This window comes from Plectrocnemia conspersa, unplaced genomic scaffold (genome assembly GCF_051122295.1).
Source record: "Plectrocnemia conspersa isolate PC_06_02 unplaced genomic scaffold, ASM5112229v1 ptg000005l, whole genome shotgun sequence".
Taxonomy (NCBI): domain Eukaryota; kingdom Metazoa; phylum Arthropoda; class Insecta; order Trichoptera; family Polycentropodidae; genus Plectrocnemia; species Plectrocnemia conspersa.
Genome location: NW_028277169.1, coordinates 23,701,082 through 23,728,404, shown reverse-complemented (window position 1 = coordinate 23,728,404; position 27,323 = coordinate 23,701,082). Strand labels below are relative to the sequence as shown.

Genomic DNA, 27,323 nt, shown 5'->3' with positions numbered 1-27,323 from the left:
TACATAGCATGATAAGTGTCATATGAATCTGGATGTTTCCTATTTTAATAAAAATATAAATGTATTAAAAGATTCTTTATAAATAATATCAAAAAAGACATTTTGGAAAATTTGTACTATTATTTTAATATTAATTTTTTTAGTAGCTATTTTTTTTACAAAAAAAAACTAAGCTTATTTCATATGCCACAAGGGCACTACAAATGAGTCAAAGTGCTCAGAATTATTATAGCAATTTACTAAGCTACAAATAACACACAAGTCAATATGTGCAACTATAAACGTCCGAATCCTTTTACAGACGATGCGTGCAAAACACCCAAGGGATTCCATCGAGACGGCGAACGCTTACAAAATACACTTTGCGAGCTTACAAAACACACTCAGCGTGTGTGTTACACCTAACATAGCCATCGTGTTCGACACAAAACGACTTCGTTCGGTCGGAACAAGAGAAATTTAAATACTAATCGCCGACGCGCATTCAATAATGCATGTTGTGTATGGTACATACGTACGTATGATTACACGCTCTTTCACTCAAGATCATTAACGTTGATTAATTGCGGAAAAATCGTGTCAAAAGCGTTTATGCAACACGCTAATCGGGAAAAATGTGAAACTCGATACTGCGTATGTAGGAAGGAATTCGACGCGCGGAACATTTGCATGCGCGAAACCCGCCCCGGTGTATGAATGGGTTCGTGCGAAAGCTGCGGATGGTGAAAAAATATCACGACCGACGATGCGTTGAGAATAAACGAAAGTGATACGCCGTGAGCAAAAAATGTGCCCCAAAAAATGAACGATATACTTAAAACTGACCTTTTGAAAGTCACTACTCCATTAAAAACGCTATTAGAGATCACAGATAAAACATAAATGAAAAAATATTTTATATATATAAAGCAGGCAATAATTCACATTTAAATGCTATATTTCAAAAGCATATTAAACTGCGTATATTAAATGTTAACGTTACTCTGTATGGTATAAACATTTTTGATTGATTATATAAATCAAATATTATATGTCAAATCTAATTTTTTTTTTGCCTATTTGCAGATCAGCATTTTAGATTATGGTGTATTAAACAAAAGCTTACGTCACGTCACTATTAGTATCACAATTGTTTTTGTATAACCTTAAAGTCAACATTTGTTTAAATAATTAATAGTGTTTTCTGGTTTTGAGGCCAAAGGGGTGTGACTTTGCAGCCAAAATGTAGTAAGAATTTATTATAAAGGATAAAGAGACAGCTCATTGGTTTGATACCTTTTTTACAAACACCCGATTATATTACCAACAAAAACTTTTTTCGAAGCTGCTCCCAAAAAATATTTTTGAATAGACCTTTTGGTCTATAAGTTATTTATTTATTTTATTTTATTTTTATTTATTTTACAAAAATTAGGATACATATTATAATTTTGCTCAACAAAATAAGTTTTTAATAAGATCAAGTCATTTTAAATAGTCTGTTTCTAATTTTTGTAGTCAATATTCCTGCCGCTGATAATATTCGCTCGCTTTCCGTTGATGTTGGCTTGATTGTGAGCAAAGATTTATATAAAATATTTAAATTTTAGTTTATTCTTAGATTTATTATTTGACTTGACTTGGCCGTATTAAAAACTTATTTTATTCAGCGAAATAATAATATGTATTCTAATTTTATAAAATAATATAATTAAAAAATATACTTTTTAATTAACTTTTTTTTTAATAATGATATGTATTATTTACATACATATGTATTATACGCACAAATATTTTTTTGCTATGATTTTACTCATAAGCACACAAAATCTCGATTCTTGGAAATTCTGTGTTTAGCTTCTTAAGATTTTAAATGAAAATATATTAACTACATAGTTGTGAAAGAATGATTGAAAGATTGGACGGTTTGATATTCTATTGAAAAAAAATAGTTTTTCTATTTTTATGACAAAATAAAAGTATTCATTAAGAAATACAGATCTACATAGATCTAATACTAAAAATATATATAAATTAAGGATAGATATAAAAACATAAAAAGAATATAAAAAGTGACATTTTGAAAAAAATAATAAAATAGCTGCTTACATTATTTTTCATTTTTTCATAATTAAATTAATAAATTATTAAAATAAATAAATATATTATGGATTACTTTTGGAATTTTTTCACAGATTAGAAAACAATCCATATTTTATTTTTACAAAAATATACTAATTATGACAAATCTCGTGTTAAAGTAATAAAGAAAAGGAAACGCAATTTCATAAATAATATATTATTAAAGAGATTAAATTTAGATTAAAATAAAAATTAAGATGAACAGGAAATGGATAAATTAATATATGGTAGCATAGAGGTAGGATTAATCTGAATATATAACACACGCTTTATGACATAAGTTAAATTATGACCAGCAGTTTGATTCGGTTCGTTTGCCATTGGTCAAATTTGTATTTTATGAGGACTTGTTTATTTTTTGAGGACATTTACATATGGTTTTTAGGCGTTTGATTAATTTAATAATGCTAAGTTTTAATGGAGTGTGATGTATTTATGTTAGATTATCATTATTGTAATTTATTAGAACTCAAAAACCACACATATTACAATAATAAATATAGAATAAATAACTTATTTTTTTTATAAATGGAAGAAAAAATAAATGATCTCAAATAAATGACGAGAATCATAATAATTAATTTTAGTGTATTTATTGTATATTACATATAAAATAATGTAATGTAATGAAGCTGTTTAACTGCATATATGTAACAAAGCATTTTATTAAATATCATAAATTAAGCAAATAGTGAAAATAATATTTTTGCATATTTACATATTTTATACACTTATTTTTTACATCGCCCACTTTTATAGATAATAAATAGTCATGTTCTTTACCTAAAAATAAGTTGTTTTTAATAGATTCACCTATAAATAACACTAAATTAGCTATTTAAATAAAATTATATTTTTTTAGCCTTAGCAAACAAGCTAGAGAAATAATATTAATTTGACGTTCAATTTTACAATGCATCTATGCTTCTTAGCTACAGTTTTCTTTGATTCTGTCTACATTACGCCACAATTAACAGATTGAGTATATTGCTCAAATGTTAGGTTCTCAAGATCTTTCGTGCTGAATTCTTGACAAACTAGTAATATATTACATATCAATTATGGCAATCGAAACGTAAAGGTCTGAAATCCAATATATTACGGGTCGAAACTGGGCCTTAATTGACATTCGCGAGGTCGGCTATCGTCGCGGTTTATCTCTCGTTCTCGCCGCTCTGGTTTATGATTTAACTATAATGGGTTAATTTTACAGTTAACCGCGGCGAGTTAGTGAATGAGATACGGAATAGCGACGCGTACCTAGAGCATACCGCGCCCACGTACACGTGAAAATATTTTAATCATCGAACGATTGTGTGACGAAATTGTTGGCTGCAATGTGAAAAAGCGACCCAGAACATTTGAGTGTACGTAGAAAAAAACTGGTACCTTAACCCTTTGACGCGTTAATCAAAAATAATATTTAATTTTTTTTTTTAAATGTTAATTTTACTTTAATACTGTGTTTAAATGTTTTGATTTTTTAATTTTTATTTATTTAAAATGATATTTTATGTTTATTCAAAAAAAAAAGTTTTTTAAAAAAAAAAAATTTTTTTACTGATTTTTGCGTAAAGAGATAAAAAAATCAATTGGGCGACTTCAGTCGATTTCCGCGTTCAAAGGGTTAAGAGCACTTTATAAAGTTAGATAGTTTAAAGGACATTTTTAGTATTCAATTTACTTGAAAATACAATAGCAAATGTAAACATTATATGTTACTATTAACGTGTAAATTATTTTTATAATATTCTATAAATCGATTTTGTAATACAAATTAATGAATAGTGATTCACTTTTAAATTTGACATTTCAAATTGGTTGTTTTTTTAATTAATTAACAAATAGCTGTATTGACATATTTGTGATCTGATAATATTATTAATTAATCAAATTTATATTGAAAAGATTATTAACTGAGATATCTTGATCATTCTGTGCTTATATTTTTATTGATTAACTAATAGATTATATTATAAAACTGGGCATATAAAAGTATTTACTAACAATTGGCATAATTTTTTTTATAATTATTTTTGAAATAAAAAATATTTTTTTATAAATATAAATATAGCATAATATATATATTTAGATGTAGAAGCTATAGACTATTGTTGTTTCAGTTATTATATTATTATATTATATTGTATTAATTAATAGACAATAATATTTTATATTATGAAGATGAAGAATTTTTAACTATTTTTTTGTAGTTGATTTATTAATTTTTTGTTTTGCTAATTTTTGTTTTTAAAATATTTTAATTTTATTTCAGGCTAGCCGAAAGGTTTCAAAATGCGGCTACTTGTTCGTGGCACCCGGCTGGGACTTTTCAGATCCTCTGAATCGAACTAAGGTAAGAGCACTTCTCATTTTACAGTACATTTTAATAATCGAACAACATTCGCGTTACCGTTACGCCATTCATCCGAATTAATTCGTTTAACGGTCGCTTTGTGCGTGAATCAAACTCTGCCGTTTCCGAAACGCATTCCTGTCTCCAATTTATTTTTGATTTAGAAAGCGCCCTCCAAAAAAAACTTAAAAATTCTTCAGCTAGACGATTGTTTGAGCGAATCGTATTTTAGTGGGCCAACGATTCGAAAAGTGATCGGACGCGAAAGTAAATTAGTGGTATCGTAGCAAATAGAACGTGAACTGTAACAATGAGAAGATGGCGGTTTTGTTTGTTTGTGTTTGTTCGTTAGTTTGGTCGTTAAGTTGAGAAGAGTAATATAATGGTCAGCCGAGCGTGGAAACCAAAAGTGAGCCGCTCCTTCTTATTTTTTTCTCTCTGATCTCTTTCGGCAACGGAAGACATTCACTTTTGGAAGAGACGACAAGAATGTGCTGTGCGAACAGCGGAAGTGCCACTTTGATGTGTCAAAAGTATGATTTATTTACTTGAGTGTGTGCTGGAATTGTGTCGAAAGATGTTTCCGATATCACTTTGATGAATCAATCATCTGATTCTTACGAAAGGAATTATTGCATATTCATATAGACGTTATTATGTGTTAAATGGTAAAATACGCAAATATTTACATCTAACCTTTAGAATAATCAATGATAAATTAATCACTTGTGAGTCATAAAAATAATACATGCATGACAGAAAATTACTCAATTGAATACATATATTATTAGTAACATACGTTTATATGGATTGAAAATTGAGAAATCTATTTTTTTCTTGACTCAATCTCAATGCTGGTCCTTTCAGAATTATTCCATTAGGACCATTTATCTACACCGTAGTTCCCACAGCGCACCACCGCGCAATTAGTCCCAAATTAAGACCATAATTGCCACGACTCAATCATCATTCTCTATTACCGAATCGCTTTTAAAGTCACATTAATGTCTAATAATACCTGAATAATTAGACATTACCTTCTTCATCTTCAAGTGAGATATATCCGTAATTTGTCAAAATCAACCCATCCTCTCCCCTGAGGCTTTCTAACATTCCTTCAACCCTTTAATTTCAAGAAGAAACAAAAAAATCAGATGCATGTATTTTTTGTATCCATTTAATTCTTGTGCTTATAAATTTTAATACATTATTGTTTATTCTATGAGTAGTCTTAGGAAGCAAAATTTGAATTCGTTACGCTCGCATATTATGGATATCTATAAACAAAACCTACGTGGAGAATTGCGAGACACGAGGAGGAAGAACAACGCTGAAATCTAGATAGGGTTTTCGAAAGTTATTGCAATTCAATGGCGATTCAGAACACGAACGTCGGAAGGACTTTAGAATGCAACGAACAAATCCAAAGTATACTGTGTATATATATCGAGCAAATCGCCACCGGAATACGAAATATTATGCTCGACTTGCATTTTCTAGCCAGACCACAGGGTCAACGTAACCGGTAGGCCTATTGGGGAAGTACAAGACCAGTGATACGAAACCAGACCGGTCGAGTCCTGGATTTCGATTCTAAATCGTCATGTCGGTCGGTGGCAGGATAGATAGAATAGGCGATACAACTTGGCTTAATTTAGAGACGAATTCCATAATACTATAAAAGTGTTCATTTTTGTTATTTAATCTATGCAACAAAATCACACATACAATTTTTATATTTTAAGTTTTTCATGAGTGCGTCCATAAAGCAGTTTCAACTCTGGATTCCATACGTTGAGCTGGACCAGGGGATGCGAAGAGAGAAGCGGCGGCTTCTGCGATCTTCAATGGTCTATAGTGGCCTTCTCTTGGTTGTAGTTAGTACGAACAGTATAGTCTCTGAGTATGTGTCTGTTAATTGTTCGTGTTTCTGTATGTATACATATATGAGGGGGGTGAAGACTTAAAAACTCTAGAAAAAAAATTATATCAAAAATATATTTATAAAAAAAAAACAAAAAACTCTCGCAGTGGGAACAGTCGCTAGCGAGCGTTCTCACTGCGACGGTGTCGGTACGATTTTATTGCTTTTGACGTGGATTTTTGACTTCTGAGAAGAGATAATTGCTTTTTGCGCCCTTCTATTGGTCAAAATTCGGTTTATATATGCTTCATTATATTATCAATTATTGTAAGTCGTAATTTTGTTATAAAAAGTATTTCCACTGCACGATTTTATTGCTTTTGTCGTGGATTCTAAGCAGGAACCCCCTTGAATTTGGCCAGAAAATGCGTATCATTTAATAAAATACTATGAAACTGAAATGAAAATATTAAAAAACGACCACACATCCTTTTAAATAAGTCCTTGTTAAGTTGCACCTAATCATATTCATACCAAAAATTATATTACGACGATAAAAATACATTTTTGTCATGGGGCCTAGAATCATTGCTTTCCCAGGGTTCGTTTTCAGCGGCCCTGCATATGAATCCCTCAATAGGATGTTTTGTTTTCCGCTATTTTATATGGAACGGCTATTTAGAGCAGATTATGAACAGCCATTTAGGTGGGAATTGTGAATGGACTTGTTATTCTTTCTCAATGCGTTTGCGATGGATATTTTCAATATTTTTTATTCTTGGCGATTCTATGACTTAATCTGTGCGAATGTTGAATGTACGGAAGTCGAGGGAAGTAAAAAAAATTGAAATTGTGTGTATTTTAAAATATTTATTTATCAAGTAAATATAAGGTGTTTAAGAGGCGTTTAAGAGACACGTTTAAGTGGGGTTTGCGGGTGTTTCGTTTGAAAAGTTATTAAGAGTTAACTGTTTTCCACTATTCTTTTTCTTTTCTTCATATAGTATTTTATAACATGCTATGTTTTTATTGATCGCCCCACGCACTTGAGATATGCGTTCTCTATTGGGATCACAATCTTCCATAATATTTAAAAATTTGTCAATGTGCGTAAAGGCTTCATTCATATTTTTCATTGTTAAAGTTTTCCAAAATAAACCTGTCTCATCTACATTAAATATTTGGCTAGAGAAATATTCTACATCTTTAATAATTTTGGATAATTAGGAAATAAATTCTTTTGCAGCATTTTTATTCGCATCAGCCGATTCTCCAGTAAATTTAATATTATAAAAAGAATACCTCATTTTAAAATTGTAAAACCAACCGTTACTTTCTTGAAAAACCGTGTTAAAATATTTTTTTAATCTATCCTTCCAATCTTTGTGCAAACTAAGAGCTTTTGCTTGAATAATTGAAATACTCAGAGGGACATCTTTTTGATGTTGGTCATCGATCTACGATGACAAAAATTTTCCATTTCATCTATGTTTTTTTTTGCTGTGTTTTTTGGGAAACATATCATTAAAGATTGTGGAAATATATCTTTATTTTCCACAATTTTGAACGTATTCTTTAATTATATTTTTATTTTTCAAAATTGAACATATCGTAGACATGTTTGTATCATACGAACGTCCGATTGAAGCAAAAGATTCACCGCTATCAAAACGTTTTTAAAAAATAAAATTAAATTAAAAAAAAAATGTTTTTTTTTTAAATGTGCGAAATAGCGAATTGTGCGAAAGTCGAACGTTCGAAAGTCGAGGGCCGCCTGTATAAGTATAGAATAGCGTAGTCCGTATTGTCTCAGACAACAAACTCTGAAGTTGCTGGTTCAAGCCCCGGCAGCGGTACTCGATTTTACATGTATAAAAAATGCGTTATTATTAAAAAAAAAACCCAGTTGCATTGACTTCTATTGATTATAAATTATATTATACAAAATAATTCATAATTATTAATATAAATGTCACCGATTCTCAAACTTTCAGTCTAGTGGTTAATATGATACATTTAATGTATCTGATTGACTTACTCAGTTGATACAGATTTACCCCGTTGTAACGCTTTGGACTTACGCCTGTCAGGCTACAACGGAAGATTTAATAAAAAAAATCCCATTTTTAACGTGATTTTTGTGGTATTCCAAAAGCCCTTATCGTTTGTTTATCAGCCAATTTAAAATCTGTAGATCAGAATCACCATTGAGTTAGTTCAACTATAAATACATTTTTTTATCAAGAAAATCAATAACGAGCATAAAGTTTGAAACTACACGTTGGCTAAAAAACTGAATAAATAGTAAAAATGGTATCTTCAATACAAACAAATGTTAACGCATTATCTCAATATTATCTGAATGTATTTAAAATGCACATATTGGCATTGCCCACATGCATTTTAACGACATTTTTTCATTCCAAAGAAACGGTACGTTACGCCGTAAAATTACGTTTCGCGTAAAGTAACGGTGTATCTCAACTTCATACACGGCTGATTTTCTCATTCAACACGAAATTACAACTCTTACTTTCAATCAGCTCAGCATTGTAATTTTTAACGCCAAGGTGCTCATCTGAAAAAGAAAGTCTTGAAAACTATGTTGTCGATTTCTTCTACTAGGTTTATTTCTAAAATTATAATTTCATCTTGTCTCCTGAATAATAAATAGTTTAGTGAGATATATGCATTTACTATCTGATGGTAATAAGATCAATTTATGTATCAGATGATGGTAATATGAACAATCTCTTTATGGGAACTGAAGAGAGAGTATATGGTGTTAAAAATCACTTTTCAGTTTGCGCTCGAGCTTTGTCCTTTTTGGCCTAGAAGGCGCGGGCGTGGTGCTAAATCATTCCGAACAAACAGGACCAAGTCGTCCTTTGGCGTGTCATCTCGGCGGGCAGCCATAATTTTCATAATCTTTATCCTTAGCCAGATTTATGACGAAACCGCCAGTATTGTCGGTCGGTAGGTTGTGTTTTCTTGTTGGAATGGAAAAAAATAAGCAGGAGCGTCTCATTGGAGATATTCCAGCTAGAAGTTAAGTGTAATTTATTGTAGTGCATAATTCATATTAAATCATTAACATGCGACTCTAGCAAGGCGAATGCCACTGAAGGTTACGTGAATTTAATATTTAATTATTTATTGCACGCATTCTAATTATAGATGGAAATACTTAATTAAAAAGAACTGTCAAATTAATTATATTCTATTAAATAATCTGAAAATTAAAACAGTGGTATTGTATATTATTATTTTTTCTTAATTTTTCACATAAACTAATGCATCATAATAAATATTTGCATACATATTAAGCTGCTAAGAAAGTAATTGCATTCTCAAAAAAAGTTCTCAGATTAATAGAATTGTCTCATTTTTGACATTGTTGTGTAAAATTGTGGATTACTAGAGTTTATAAAATCTTGGGATCTGCTACATTTTCTGCAGCAGATTAGTTGTAGAAGACCTTACTCTATGATTGTGATTTAGCAAGTGACAATAGTCTAGTGAGCTTATGAATGAGGAAAAAATGTATAGTCCAACTTATTTTTTTAAGTTTTGTAGTTCATGCAAGAGAATTGGATTTTCACAATAACGGTCACAGTATTATTGCATTATTTGTTTGTTTACAATATGCTCTTTAAAAGCATTGTTAAGTTTACTGGCAGTTTCTTTTATGATAGCAACTGTTTTGAATTCAAACAAAATAATGTACAAAGTGGAGCATAATCTCCTACATTTTAAATTGGAATAAAAAATGTACAAAGCTATATGGAAAATAATTGTATATATTTCTGAAAAGTACATACTAAATTGTTTTTCTTAAAAGTCTTTTTGTAGTCTTAAAAATCATATAGACGTTGGCAATACATTGCTGAAGATTTTCCCGAAATTTCTCTCATTACTATGGGTTATTTTCAATGGAATGGAGTCATTGTTTGTTTATTTATTTAAAATCCTCAAGAAATCGAGAAGAAAAAGCCAAATTAACTCAGAAGAACAAATGCAGATATCCCCAGTACCATGATCATTGCTAAATGGATTTCAATCATGTTTTGCTGTTCCAACGGTTTTTGGTTTCTAAAATGATTTTCTTTTTTTAAGGTGGATCTAGTTATCAAAGATAAAAATCTAGCAAAATCGTTTTCTAATCTGGCACAGATACATTTCGACCAAACTCGACGCGTGTACTGATCGGTCGTTTTCATAATACGCTTGAACAACAAATTTCTAATTTATGATGGGTAATCAAAACGGTAGTCTAACCTACTTATTTAAATCTACCCTACTTCTCCACATCCACAACAGACCACATAATGTCCACTCGAAATATGAAAGATCTTCTTTGCTATAAAATAGCCCAATTTTAAGTAATTTTTATTATAGAACCGAATTCGCTTTAACTTAAATATAGACTGAAAATCCACATTAAAATAAAATTATATTTTTATTGTAAAAATAAAAGTTATAAAATCGCAATTATTTTTTCCTAAAAACTTTTAATATAGTATTATTTTTACTTTTTTTATTTTCACGTTCTATTATAAAATGACTCCTTAATATATTATAAAATTAATATGGTATACGACTACATATATTGCAACAAACTATGGTGGTAAAGAACCGCTTTTTACCAGGAGCGCTAGTGGAAAAGCTGGCAGAAGGATGATGTGCAGTTGATGGTCCTCTTAGGTCTTAGGTGTGTGTTTCGTAGTCTGGCGATGTTTCTTTCTCTGTGGCATGTTCCTCTTTCTGTCTGCCGATGTCTCTTGATTTTTTTCCTCTCTCACCCTCTCTGGCCGTCTGCTGTCTGCCGTCCACCCTTTGGAGAAAGGCGTTAACCCTTTTACCGCGGATGATACCAATATAAGTCATCAATACCTAAATGTATCATGAACCTTTGAGTCTGTTTATGTCGCAGTGAATAAAGTACATATAAAATGAATTTTGCCCAAAAGAGCGCAACAAAACAATTATCCCTTCTCAGAAGTCAAAAATCCACGTCAAAAGCAATAAAATCGTGCCATCGCCGTCGCAGTGAGAACTGTCTAATTGAGCTTAATAGACATTTAGGAACTTATACCTGAAATACATCAGTGCATACATCTCAAACAACTGTAATCTAGTTCGAATTCATTATTTGAAGTCGATTTTTTTTTTATATATATATATATATTCTTGCTATGATTTTTTCCAGAGTTGTGCCCTTCAAGGAAGTTATCCTAACTCCCCCTTCCTCTCGGCAGGCTTGCGTCTGACACTACTAATATTATAAATATTTAAGCATCAAATCAAATCATTAAAAACACAATTCCAATCTTTATCATCCTCATTGATAGAAGTGCGTTTTTCTCGATCACAGGTGCATGTATTCTCGAGTGCAAATTGAATTCCAAACGCCTCGCCCACATCATAATCAATGACCAAAACCAAACCGAATCCAACATGTGTCCGCGTTACGTGATCTGCAACACGATACGCCCAAAGTGTCAAAAACTCCTTGGGAGAACCTTGGTTGGTAGAGAAAAGGGTTTGTTATTTTTTGGTCCCTGTGATGTCTCTGTTGTTGTGACCCTAACGAAACCCCGTGACTTTTTTCGGCTACGGCCGCGATAATGGCGTACAGTGGCCAAGGTCAGGGGTATACAGATTACCTGCATTCCTGACAAAAGATGGACCAGCGGCAGGTGTTGTAGACTCGACCTGTTTTTACACAACACTTTTTTTCGATAATCACCCCAGGCGTCGGCAACCAGCCGCATTTTTGACATTCTAAAGGCGCCCATTGTTGGACGATTGTATTATTACTATAGTACTCTTCTTGCTGTATATCCCACGTGTTATATTATTTAATATAATAAATTAAGCATCTCAATGATGACAGTATTGCGAATATAAGTGCATTTTTTGCTCCGTCTTTTCTATGACGCAGCGGTCTATCGCATTTTATCATATGATATTTTTCAACTATCTTTGTATAAAATATTTTTTTCTTTATATGTACTATAAAAGAAAAGTATATATAGTATGTACAAAATGTATATGCACGTCCTACCTCTATTTTAATTAATCATAACAATATTGACGAGCATTATATGTTTATATAAGTCAGTGATTAATATCTGATAGACATGTACCCTTGTGTTTTTTTTAATTTTTCATCATCTTTAGGAGATCGAAATTAGTGATTTTTATATAAATATGATTATGAGCAATCGTGACATAAAAGATTTTTCTAGATTTTCCTGACCTTACGGATTAAAACATACTAATATATAATAAAATAAAACATTTATTAGTAGCCCGATTTGTAAGAGTTCTAAGCTTATAATTAAAGTTTAACGGAAATATTTTAATTGCCTTAATATTTAAACCGAAGTTCGCTTCCCCTGAGGGCTCGCGTGGTGTACCTTATTTTTTTACTTATCCAACATCCAAGAGAGGCTTTGATTGGATTTTTTTTCGACCTTAAAATATCGTGTGCCTCGCTCGCCCCCATTGTCCGGGCTCGGGATAAATGTTTATTATATTTTTTTCTCATTCCACCAGACTTAGGACGCGTGCATCTCCAGGGGAGAAGAATCTCTAAGAATCGCCAGAAATTTTCAACAGAACATACAATATATTGTAATATAATATAATGCTCGTGTGTGTGCGCTCACGTTTATCTCACGCACACGCCCACGCGGCGTCTTTATCTTCTTAAGTTTTTTCTCCTCTTATTATTTGTGAACAGATAAAAAAGTGTATATGGCCGTTTGGTTAGATGGAATGCTCAAATAAATACGGCTCGTTACTGCGGACTTGTTAGCGCCTCTTTTATGTATATTATATTATTTCGTTCGCCGGTAAAGTACATACCTTGTTGTAATAATGACGATCGATTTATCACATGTGTTACGTAAATGCGTATCACGAACTGTGACCGTATTGCCATGTGTTATAATTAAATATACGATCCAGTGACGGCGACCTAATAAATCTATTAAAATAATGCAGGGATTCAAGGGTTAATTGGGACACGTATATTTTCATAGAATATCAAATAAGCTTTAAATGTCATGGGAACTTTTGTAATATTAACTTATTTATTTTATTCCCCTTACCTGAATAATAATCTAACCAAACCTCACTTACATTTGAGATGATATTTAAATCTAACCTTATGGATGAATTAAGATTTATTTAAATTAATTTAAATGTCAAAATCTTTCCACTATATAAATTTATTACTAGGATTAGGATTTTTAATAAATACATATAAATTTATGGCAATGTTTCAATTAACTCTTATCATAATTAATGCTCTTTTTGACTCGTTTTTCAATTAAAAAATACAGACGGAAAACAAAATTATGCTTAGATCATAACACATAATTGGTCTACTGTTTTTTTAATTGGTATTAGACAATTTTTTCTCACATGCATACATTTCATTTAAAATATATTTTGCGTCATTTTAATAATTTCTCTTTTATATTATAGGCTTTATTATATATTATGATTTATGAATCTTCGTAACGAGGCGTGAAAGTTAAACAAACAGTTCTCATACATAGGCTTTGTTGTATATGTTTCAGTGAATGTGTATTACCAGTGAATTTATATTCTCACTAGTATAAATATAATTTTACTTAAAATGTATTTGTACAAATAGATGATCAGGTTCGGGTTTTTATACGAGATAAGAAATTCGCAAAATTGTGAAGTTATATCTAGTGTTTCCACTTAATAATTATTTCTCTAGAATTTCTCGAGAAAATGTCAAATTAAAAATTCTCATTTCGCGATAATTTTCATGGAACATTTTTTTATTAAAAATTAAATTTGTATGAATATTTTTAATGTAGTTTTTAACAATCTCTACATTTTTTTATACCGCTGCATAAAAAACGTGGGTCTGTGCCAGATGTTTGAAAATATGCATGCTTTTTTGGAAGCTTTTGAAAGTCGAGAGAATTTGAATGGTATAATTTTTTTATTTTTTTCAATTTAATCTAATCGACCTAACCGTTGCCTTGGTTATCAATCAGGTATAATTACGGGAGCCTGAAATTTATCGATTGATTTATTTGCGTCCATTATATAAATCTCTTCAACGATCATCCAGTTCTCTGTTTATCAATAATATAAAGATGTCAAGTATATTATACTTCATTAATATAATCACATACTATATAACATACTACCTCTGTCCCATAATAATAGTAGCAAGGGAATATTTAAACGGGAATTATTTGCGAGTGCAACTGTTAGTTACGTTTAGCGCAAAATTGCTTTATAACTATTTATAACTATTTTTCTAATCAGCTGATCGTAATCAATTGTTTTCTTCAGTTGAAAAGGATGAAAAAAAAACTTTAAAGCTTATTTAAAAATGTAAAGCAAAGCTTCGCAGCCAATAATTTTTTCAATAATTTCGTTACTTGCAGTATCGAAATTATTGAAAAATCCAGAAACTATTCGAACAATCAAAGTAAAAATTATTTTTCTGATAATAAAAGTTGCGTTCTATATTTTTTTTTTGCTAATATTAATATGAGACAAATTAAATTAATCAACTGCTACTATTATTATGGGACAGAGGGAGTACTACATTCATTTTTTATATATTAAAATTTCTCAAAAAAATCGAGGAGGGAAAATGTGAGTGCTCATTTCTCGAGAAATGAAAAAGATCGAGAAACACGATTGATACATTACTATAATGTTTGAAATAAATTAAGCTATACTCAAAACCTAACATAAGGAAGGTTCAAAAACAATAGTTTTTTCATTAGGTCGAGCTGGGTTTGGTTAAATTACGTTTGATTTTATACATTTCGTAACTGTCAAATTTAGTTTCATTGCCATTTTTGGATATCAGTTAAATTATATTTTCGCTAGTAGAAAAATGCAACTACCAGTAAAAATGTATTCAAATATGATCAAATCTGCTATAAAACGCTGTTGGCTGTAAAGGCATTGAATATATTTGTAATTAAAACAATTAATGGGGCTCTTTATAGAATAGAATTTTCTCAATAGATTTCGAAATCGCCCTTCTTTTTGATGACAGCACAAGGAAAGTCGATCAAAGCTTATTGAGAGATACATGCTTAATCAATTGGAACACAAAGCAGGTGAAAATCTAATCGATAGATTTAATATTTTTTAAAAACCATATTAATTGCATTAATTTTTCAGTATATTTTTAACTTAATGATTATTGATTTTACTGCACTGGTATATATATAAGCTTTTGGGTATAGTCGATTTCATTATTTGCCGAGATTAAATTTTTTGTCACAAAGATTTTATCACCTGTTTCATTTGGCGTCTTACGTATAGGTGCCTGCTTTGAAATCAGCTAACTTTTGGATGTTTCGAGACGTATTATATGCCGACTTGTCCATCAATCACTCGCGGACGTGACCGGTCATCCTTTCCGTGGAAGCCGTCTCCTCTGACAAATCGCTCCATGATCGCTTCCCGGTTTGATGACCCTGGGCCCCCGACGATGATCCTCCTCCGACCTGTGCCCAGCTATTAATTACGCAGGGTCAGTGTCGTCGGAAGGTCAGGGGAATGCGAAAAATGCACAAGAAAAAATAAAACACCATGTCGTTCTCAATGGCAGAGCGTTATGAAAAGGTTCTTTGTTTAAACGTAAAAAAAGTAATCTCATTGTCCGTTTCGCCCGTAATGAGTTTGCAATTTTTTCGGGTGTTTGCACGCTTCGATGATTTTCAAGAATGAATGTTAAACAATTGGACAAGTATAGCATTCCTTTTGAACAGTGACTGTGGTGTGGCGTTAATCACCTGGGCGGTACTAGGGATATTTTTTATTTGTTTTGCAAAATATATTGTAAAAAAACTGATTGTCTTTAAGGATAACATAATGAGCTTTTGATTTATTCCTGCAGATAGTTATAGAAAAAATACTTGATCCAATCAAAAATGATATGCTTAAAGTTGATCATAATAGTCATAATTTAATAATGTTTACATAACAAATAAAGTAACATTCATTGCGTTAGCGTCTATCAAAATTAGCGTATTGCTTCAATCGCAGCATGGAATAATATGTAAACCCATGATTAAGATGTATAATATATACATATATCGATAGTGGTAGGTATAAATAGGCAAATGACTGATTAATGTATTATAATAATCTTTCAAATAGTACATTGCCATTGTAAGCAACACTGCAAAATTTTACATGTTAAAAAATATCATCAGCTTGATAGTCCAATGATTTTGAAGGTTCGGGTTAGAATCCCATATAAAATAGTGATTAATATAATTGCCATTACGATCGATCATCTTGGATTAAGTTTGCCTAAAAATTTCGAAGTGATTGATTTAAGCCTAATTCTGTCGATACATCATAAAGTGCGATACAAAAAAATTGCCTAATTAAAATTCATTGCATTCTTATTTAATATTCTAACAAGAATAATACTCTGAAATTCCGTTCTTATCCTCGTATAGATTAAATTAAGGAACATGTGATTCAGAATAAGCGGACAAAACAAGCAATAAAAAAACCGAAAAAATCATTAAAATCATGCTATTTTTTTCTTCTTGTTGAGTTAACAGTTATAAATGGCAGTAGCCTATTTTAATAGCATACTGTCTTATTTTATAAAACAATATTATTATCACGCGCATTAACGTGCAAAACTTTTGATTAATTCATATTTCTTCAAGTGCTTTCGGGTATAATCCGAAGAGATTGGACTTTGCAGCAAATAGACGCTGTAAAAGCGGACAATAGCTTATTTTATAAAAATATATAATACATTAAAATGGCAGTTTTTAGAAGTCTAATAGTCTTAGCTGGGGTGTCGAGTTGTATTATTGTCAGCTGTGATTTCGTGGAGCAGTTCTCGTAGTGCTCTTTGGGCGATCCGCTGATGGCTTGTCTGATGGCGTCTCTCCCTTCTGTGACAAGTGTCACATTTTTATAATGCTGGTTTGAGACAGCTCTGGTGAATTGCAGATGAGGATCTTTGCGAGATAATTTCATCGCTTCTTGAAATCACCTTTGAAAACGCCTAATAAAGAAACAATTCAGATGACCACTGAGTCAAAGAACAATAGTAATATGCGCAGGGTAGAATGTAGCGTCCTTTCCAAACAAAGAGTAGTTTTTTCAGCAGTATGTCTCGGGATGGCGTTGGTATTTAAGTGGTCCTTGAAATGATTTGCTCACGAGATCTCTCAATAATTGCTATGAATATCCCACTTTCGAAATGGTTTGATTTCTCTTTGTTCTAAATAATCGTTAAAATGACTTTTAAGTTACATCAAATTGTGCAGGTGTTTGAAACCTTTACGGTACTTTTTTGGTTATTATTTTAATTTTAAAGTAACGTAATAGTTTTAATGGTTGCACACACGGGTGGCAAATTTATTTATGAAGTGCCTCAATAAAAGTAACATCAATTTTAGTATCGCATATTATTTACTAAGTTTATTTAAGTTTATTGGAACGTTATAAAAGTTTTTAAAAATTGTTTTAAAAAAATTTTAGTTATAATAATTTTGGGTTTGAAACCGAAGGGATGTGTATTCGCAGCCAAAATAGATGCCGAAAAAAGCTACTGAAAGTGTCGTGTTGTAAATATTTTTTAGACTGAGTGCTGGCGGAGAAGCTGGAGAAGAAGTGAGAAGTGAGGTCTCTTGTGTTTGTTGCTGCTGTTTGTTTTTGGTCTTAGTGTGGTTAGTGGTCTTAGTGGACAATCGTGAAAATTCAAATATTTTATATTTTTGATTTACGCCGTCTCTGGCGTATCAGAGAAGCGGAAATTGGTTTGGCCAAACACGGTTTTACACCGGTAAGACGCATTGTCTATCGCACCCTTTATGCACAAAAGGGTAATTTTTATGGTACTTAACTAACGGTTAACGGGCGGGTGCAAGTCGGGAGGTGAAATATTCCATAATTATGGTATATATTAGCATCGTTGTTGCAATTATTTAAAGTTACGAAATTGTGGTATTGAATATTCCCTTATTGTTATTAGGTGAAAACGTGTTACTGTTTTATTTTCATGAGTTCAAAATTCTAGTTAGAATGACCTTGATGGACCTCACACAATAACTTCATTTTCTACAAGCTTTCAGTGAAATTTCTCTCGTTTCTATATACAAATTTGAAATGATATGTTATATGATTGATAGAGATAAAAAATCATTTAAGTTTGTAGATATTTAAATGTTGCGGTTAGACATACTGATGGATGTGTGATTTTCTTGAGTTGTGTCTTAATCTCACTGTGTGAATGGAAACAGTTGTGATTCATAAATTCGGCGTGAACTTTCTTTAATTACGGTTGTAGTCGTTAAATTATTCCAAATTTTGTTTACTAGACTAATTTGAAATAAAATGAAATCACAAAAAAGAAAACGTTTTATAATGTCAAGCCTTTAAACTGCTCCATTTAAACTCACGTTGAACTTGATAAGAGAAAATGTACATTTTTATCATAATTTATTATAAGCATACTAAGTGCTTTCAAAATTACACAGTCCGCAGTGTAGCACATAATTTGCAATGGTACTTGTAGTACTTTCTTATCGAGTACTTACTGCATTCCTGTCAACTCGAACGTGACAGATTGGCATAAGACGGATCAGAGCCGGCGACAACTACACGTCGTTATAGAAAGTGCGATTTTTATTAGATAGAAATCGTTTCTGAAACTTATAACTATTTATTTATTGACGCTAAAAGTATTCTTGGACTTTTATCTTCGGGCGCGGTTAACTTTTTGCACTGCCGCGTATCTCGCGCCTGCCAATCAAGTCATAAAGGTCAATTTTGGATTTATTAAATCCATTGTCGGCACAGTAATTGCGATTCGAAAATCGTTCCGCGGAATGGACGCTTAATCGTCCGAGGAGAATTGAGCGACGGTTTGTTAAATTTATTGTTTTGCGCTTAACACCTCGGTATTACTTGGCATTTCTAGCCATCAACCTGTTGAATACGTTTTATTAAAAAAATATTGAGCGGTTCTCGGAAGGCAATTTTATATTCTAGACCGAAAATTAGCTGCTGAAGATATGATTACAGTACTGGCATCGTTGGAAAATGATCGGATGGATGCACAAAAAAGATGCACACACTGCCCTTGGGTGATAAAATTCCTTTCCGCGGTAATAATAACAAATGTTGTGATTAAAATCTTGCCGCGGCACCCGAACGCTGCGTGGAATGCGCCTGGAGCTCAGGAGAACGGGAGTGATGATGAATCTGAGCGAGAGAGATAAAGGGAGAGATACGGTGTAACGGTTGAGTTTTTATAAACTGTATTTTTTTCCAAAGCTTCCACAAACATTGAGTCAACTTATGCAACGACAGTTTTACACTTATATAATCTATTTATTTTATCTATCATAACCGGAACTGAACCGAAAACCGGAAAAAACGTTATTTTTGTCGAAACGAAAATCGGAGCTGAACCAAAAAAAAAATATCGGTTTATTTCGGTTCGGTCCACGTTCAAGAACGCAGCCACAAAAATTGTAGCTGTGCAACATTTGAAAAATATTTGGAACAAAATATAATTTTTAAAGAAATCGATTACAATCACGAATGAACAAGCAAAATTATCTAATGAAACATCAGATGAAAAGATAGATAGAAAGATAAGAAGTAAAAAATTGCAATAAAAACACAGAAATTTCCTATTTTTACAGATGTAGATTTTGAATTTATATTGAATAACTTTTACCATGTACAGGCGGCCCTCGACTTTCGCACATAATTGGTTCCTGAAAATGTGTGCGAATGTTGAATGTACGAAAATCGATTGAAGTAAAAAAAATTGAAATTGTGTGTATCTTAAAATATTTATTTATCAAGTAAATATAAGATGTTTAAGAGGCGTTTAAGAGACACGTTTAAGTGGGGTTTGCGTGTGTTTCCTTTGAAAAGTTATCAAGAGTTAACTGTTTTCCACTATCTTTTTCTTTTCTTCATATAGTATTTTATAACATGCTATGTTTTTATTGATCGCCCCACGCACTTGAGATATGCGTTCTCCATTGGGATCACAACCTTCCATAATATTTAAAAATTTGTCAAGGTGCGTGAAGGCTTCATTCATATTTTTCATTGTTAAAGAGTTTTCCAAAATAAACCTGTCTCATCTACATTAAATATTTGGCTAGAGGAATATTCTACATCTTCAATAATTTTGGATAATTAGGAAATAAATTCTTTTGCAGCATCTTTATCCGCATCAGCCGATTCTCCAGTAAATTTAATATTATGAAAAGAATACGTCATTTTAAAATTGTAAAACCAACCGTTACTTGCTTGAAAAACCGTGCTAAAATATTTTTTTAATCTATCCTTCCAATCTTTGTGCAAACTAAGAGCGTTTGCTTGAATAATTGAAATACTCAGAGGGACATCTTTTTGACGGTGGTAATCGATCTACGATAACAAAGATTTTCCATTTCATCCATGTTTTTTTTTGCTGTGTTTTTTTGAAAATATATCATTAAAGATTGTGGAAATATATCTTTATTTTCCACAATTTTAAACGTATTCTTTAATTATATTTTTATTTTGCAAAATTGAACATATCGTAGACCTTTTTGTATCATACGAACGTCCGATTGAAGCAAAAGATTCACCGCTATCAGAACGTTTTTTAAAAAAAAAATTAAATTTAAAAAATTGTTTTTTTTAAATGTGCGAAAGTCGAACGTTCGAAAGTCGAGGGCCGCCTGTACAAAGATTAGAGAGAAAAAAATATTTTTTTTTGTATTTTGGAAGGAAAATAAAAATACATATCCTTATTTATACAAAATTGCAATGATGGTTTTAGGAGCTTCAGCAACACAAGTTAGTGTTGGTGAAAGAATTTAAATAAAAATACATTGGAAAATATATTAATATATAATTAGAGGAAACTTTCGTATTTTAAGGACGGAATAGCGTACTCCGTAACGTCTCAGACTAGTAACTCTGAGGTTGCGGGTTCGAGCCCCGGCAGCGAAAAAATAATCTTAAAAAAAACGGCCCCAGCTGTAATGACATATATTGATTATAAATTGTATTACACATAATCATTTATAATTAATAATATAGATGTCACCGATTCTCAGACAGAAGTCTGATTGACATATCAGTTGGTACAGATTTACCCGTTGTAACGCATTGGGCTTACGCCTGTCAGGTTACAACGGAAGATGTAATAAAAAATGTTGAATCATAAATAAATATATCTAAGAATCCTGTATACTTCAACCGTGAATATACACATATGACTCGTTGAATAAATTATATTTTATATACTTATAGTTTTAATTAATTATTAATTAGTATTATTCATATAATATTATTGTATAAATTAATATAGTTTGCTTATAAACAATAGATGAAATAAAATATGGTAGAAATTTAATTTGTTAGAAAAACAGAAAACCGTAAAAATCGATATTTTTTCCGGAACGAAAACCGGAACATATATATACATATATTTTTAATTGAAGCGGAATGAAAAATATAATGGTTTGATGCCGTAGAATAAACACAGTACACGATTGCATTTATTATGTAACACTACCATAAACTATGTAATGAAAATTGCGTTAATTAAGACCAAAACCCCTTCTGATTCATAGCCGCTTCCATTCCAGCTGTAAAGAGCCTTCGAAGCCCATAGATTACTGCCGGCGATGGTTCCCATAAGCCGCAGCGACAATAAATAAATAAAAGCGCTCATTTTAATTAGACGCAGACTCCATGCGCATAGTACATACGTACATACAGTGCATAGCGCTTAGACTAGAGAGAAAGAAGAGGGATGGGATTGCGTGTTTGAGATGCTGGGACCAGTTCCGAGGCGCGTCTGTGGACCACATGGAACTTAAATAACAACACAGTGCCGCATTCCTCGCGGACTCTTCCTGGGACCGAGAACACGTCCTCAAATCCTATCATTCCTACACCAACTCCTACTTGCAACTTGGAATCGTTTCCTTGTTTCCCAGTATACGTACTATTGCTAAGTGCGATCCGGTCTTGGTATGTTAAGCATTTTAGTATGGAGCGAATTTCGATGTACTTGTTCAATATCAATAGTTTACTATTATTTTCTTTAAAGCATATCTAAAATGCGAAACTTGAATGATACGGCAATTTAATTCTTAGATTGACAAAGGATAAAGGATCATATCCGTGTAAATAAAATACATGAAGGACAATATTCTGTGTGGGTTTTATTTGGGGAACCAAGGAAAATTACCCAAAATATTTTTAGTCGCGGTAGTTGCATTACTTCCTTTTTTTTAATTCATATAACATGACATGTTGGATACAAATGTTATTCTGGGCTATCAGGAATTTTGTATTTAGGGTTATCACATAATCAAAAGCGAAATGAAATTGACCAAAACAAGTAGAAAGTGTCCCATTTAAAAAATAACAAAAATATATTTTATATACTGGCGACCCTCGACTTTTGCACATAATTGGTTCCTGAAAATGTGTGCGAATATTGAATGTACGAAAGTCAAGGGTAGTAAAAAAATTGAAATTGTGTGTATTTTTAAATATTTATTTATCAAGTAAATATAAGATGTTTAAGAGACGTTTAAGTGAGGTTTGCGAGTGTTTCCTTTGAAAAGTTATCAAGAGTTAACTGTTTTCCACTATTCTTTTTCTTTTCTTCATATAGTATTTTATAACATGCTATGTTTTTATTGATTGAACGCACTTGAGATATGCGTTCTCTTGAGAGGTGCGGGAAGGCTTCATTCATATTTTATCATTGTTAAAGAGTTTTCCAAAATAAACCTGTCTCATCTACATTAAATATTTGGCTAGAGGAATATTCTACATCTTCAATAATTTTGGATAATTAGGAAATAAATTCTTTTGCAGCATCTTTATCCGCATCAGCCGATTCTCCAGTAAATTTAATATTATGAAAAGAATACCTCATTTTAAAATTGTAAAACCAACCGTTACTTGCTTGAAAAACAGTGTAAAAATATTTTTTTAATCTATCCTTCTAATATTTGTGCAAACTAAGAGCTTTTTCTTGAATAATTGAAATACGATGCATCTTTTTGATGTTGGTCATCGATCTACGATGACATAGATTTTTCATTTCATCCATGTTTTTTTTGCTGTGTTTTTTTGGAAACATATCTTTAAAGATTGTGGAAATATATCTTTATTTTCCACAATTTTGAACACATTCTTTAATTATATTTTTATTTTTCAAAATTGAACATATTGTATACCTATTTGTATCATACGAACGTCCAATTGAAGCAAAAGATTCACCGCTATCAGAACGTTTTTTAAAAAAAAATTGTTTTTTTTTTTTAATGTGCGAAATAGCGAATTGTGCGAAAATCGAACGTTCGAAAGTCGAGGGCCGCCTGTATAAGACAACCAATTCAAACTATCTACAGATAATTACCATTAAAATAAAGGCTACTATCTAGGGATTCCAATCCCGGGCCAAAATTTTGATCCCGGGATTTCGGTATTGCAATTAGTCGATCCCGGGATCCCGGGACCAGTCCCGGAATAATTTTCGTGTTATTTTATCGATAAAAATAATTTAAAATGAATAATACAATATATTTTTACATCTGTTTTTTATAACGTACAATGTATAAAGTACGTATAATTTTAGTCTTGGACTTAAAATAGAAAATAATATAATAAAAATAAAAAAGGGAAGGTCTTATATATTTATTTGAGAAGAAAAAAATGAACTTTTGACAATGTATGTACATAGGTATGTACATTCATAGACACAATTAATTGAAAACATTATTTTGAATAAAACTCACGAAGTAACATCAAAGCATCAAGTGTTTTATCATTTAGCCTTGATCTGATTTTGGTTCCTAAGCAGCCTGCTGCTGAAAAAGCACGTTCAGACTCACAGCCTCAAAGATTCACATATGACACGTGCAACTCGCGCAAGTTTGTACACGAAATATAACGATGTTGTCAATAATAATTCGATTGTGCTTGATAAATCAACCAATCCGAAAAATTCGGGATTATGTTTTATAATCCCGGGACTCATCGGGTATTGAAAATCGTTTGGGATCCCGGGATCCCGGGATTCGGGATCCCGGGATTGGAATCCCTACTACTATCGCATCAACCGAACATATTTAGAAATACAAATTTGGATATTTTTAACCCCTTAAGTGGATATGTCGTATATATCCGTCATGACAAAAGTACTTGCAAAGTGGGTATGACGGATATATCCGCATTTTGAAAATTTTAGCAAAACTCAATGGAAACGACGGATATGTCTAATAATCTAAATACTGGTGTGAAGACTGCAGCAGATCACCACTTTGCGCAGCACCATGGCTTAAAATATATCACACCAAAAAATAATTTTTTGGTGTGTATATATCCGCTAGCGGCAAAAAGTTCGTTTCACTGCGGATCACACTTTCAAAAGTGAAACATAACGTTGAAGGGGTTAAGTTATATCATATCCAGAAATTTACATTTAATACAGCATTGTTGTGGTTATTATCAACCCTATTCATCTGACTTGACATTAGCAGACTTTTTTCTTACCTATGTATATTAAAAATTTTATGAAAAATATTATTGTCCAATTTAAAATAGTTTTCACAAACGCCTTTGCTGGATGGTTTCTAAAACATTAAGAACGTTACTTAGTGACTTTAAATGATTAAAGATTTCTTTGAATATAATTTGTTGTTATTATTATTGGATCCACACCTTGTATGAATGTTCTAGTAAAAATTCTTTGTATATGTATCAATCTTGCGCATTAGTTGTTTGATCGCAAGATACGTTTAATGGGAATGAACAAGGATTATTTTAAGAGTAATTTTCACTTTCAACTCTTTAACAGGGAAGTTTGTAATTAGGAAGTCGTTATTTTCTCGCGAGAACTTTCCTCGTGCGCAATATTGAAATTTTACACACAGCGCATTGAACTTTTATGGCGCGTAATTGCATAATTGCAATTTCGCGGAAGCACGAAACCGAAAACGGCCCGCGGAAAATCGAAAATCTGGCCCCCGCGGACATATCATAATTACGACGATGACAATAACAACTTTTCGCACACACATGAGAGTGAAATGCAAATCGCGGACCGCTAATTGCGGGAACGGGTTCTCGGGTCGTTTTATATGCAAATCGAACCCGATTTTCGCCAGCGCACCTGTTTTTGTTCACTGGATCACGTGGGCTAATTGTTGAGTCACACATGCACGTTTATACCTCGAAGTCTTAAGACTAGAGACATTCGACTTGTATACCAATGAAGAAAAATAGTCATTTTTATGTAGAACCCTTCTAAAAATGTCTGGTCAACATCATGGCTCCACAGATAGCAATTGAACCAAATTGATTATGAAATAGATTTTTTGAGTTGACCTGTCATCATGAAAAATAAATTAATAATTTCGTTGAGTTTTCATGTTCATGTTGTATTATAGTAACTTTTGGCCGCTTTTAATTAAAGGCGTTTGAATCATAAATTATAATCAAGCAACGATGAAAGGTGACCGCGCGTTCAATAATTCACGACGGGACGCCGAAAGTCAAAGAGTCGACCTTAGAGAGTAATCGGGTCAAATTTATACATTTTCGTGGGTGGATCTTTTACTCTCCACTGGGTGGACAAAAAAACCGCGGTGTAACTCGACGTAACAAACGAGCATCGCTCCTTTTAGGGCCGGCGATGATGTTCGGGCCGTTTGATTGTGGTGTTGCCAGCTGCGGGCGGGTCGTCGTCCTCTCAGCCCGAAATTGGTCGTATGACAACACCGATGTTGATGTGTAGTACACCGAGGGAACTGACCTCTCCACTATGAGCAGTCGCGTCTGCTTTCCAAATCGAAGCATTCCAAAACGCGACCTGCGGGTCGCTTTCGTTCGTCACGCCGTCAATATCAGAGACGGCTATGTCCAAATTAAAAAAAAATCGGCAAGCAATAATTTATTATACTGGTGCGTGCATTTAATCGATCAGAAGATCGAGAACTATAGCAACGAATCTTCACTGTAACGAAAATCTCGATATAGGCAATTAAATACATTTCATCTACACTGACATTGAAAAGGCTTTTGATAAAGTTTGTCATGCCTCAATTCTTACAAAATGGATAGATTCGAATACATTGACACATCAATAATTTCTCAATGTCCTAATCTCAGCCCATCGTGTTTATAAATGATATCAATAAATTTTTCCGTATTCAGATTACTCATTTTTGCTGATGATCTTTATGTATTAAATAAATTTCATTGAATATTGTAAAAAAACTTTGCTTTTGAAAATCTATGTTATCATTCCATGACCAATTTTAGAGCAAAAACGTTGCAAAAATGCTTCATAGCGTGACAAACGATTTTAAGAGGACTACAGATTCTATCAGTATATTGAAAACATATGCAATACAACTTGAAAGATATGACTCATCTTGTGATACGCGCATAATCTCTGGTTTGCTTTCAAAATAATTTAACTGACTCATTTTTATTAGAAAAGGTGCCAAAAAGTATTCTTTGAAATCTGTACATAAGGAAATATAAATATAGGCTATTTCATATTTCTCGTTTTTCAATATGCAGGTTAAATGAGTCAACAAATAAAACGTATAATACTTTTAATCAATTTTATATTCTCTATTTATATCTACATGCTATTTTTTTTATTTCTTATAATAATCCGAAAAATAATGCATTTTTAGAAGCAATAAATTCTTCAATGTCGTTTTTATATCCGTTTTTGTAAGATACTCTTTTTAATTTAAAAACTGTTGCAGGGATCTAAAAAGATGATAGTGGTTTGGAACAATGTCTTGAGAATTCGGTGGATGCTAAAAAAAGTCCCTAAGAAAATTCATTGATTTTTTTCTATCGTTTTCTTCGACACATGACGGCGAGCGTTGTCTTGGTGTAAAATTATAATTGCAGGTATTTTTATAGCCA

General features: G+C 32.0%; 1 protein-coding gene across 4 annotated transcripts in view; it reads left to right on the top strand.

Moving 5' to 3' along the window:
* Positions 1 to 27,323, top strand: part of osp (myosin phosphatase Rho interacting protein outspread) — a 312,881-nt gene that overhangs the window by 87,228 nt on the left and 198,330 nt on the right. For all 4 annotated transcript variants that reach the window (XM_088186721.1, XM_088186720.1, XM_088186723.1 and 1 more), the window contains exon 2: positions 4,397 to 4,477. In XM_088186721.1, the coding sequence (XP_088042847.1) occupies positions 4,397 to 4,477 (81 nt within the window). The remainder of the gene's footprint in view (positions 1 to 4,396; positions 4,478 to 27,323) is intronic.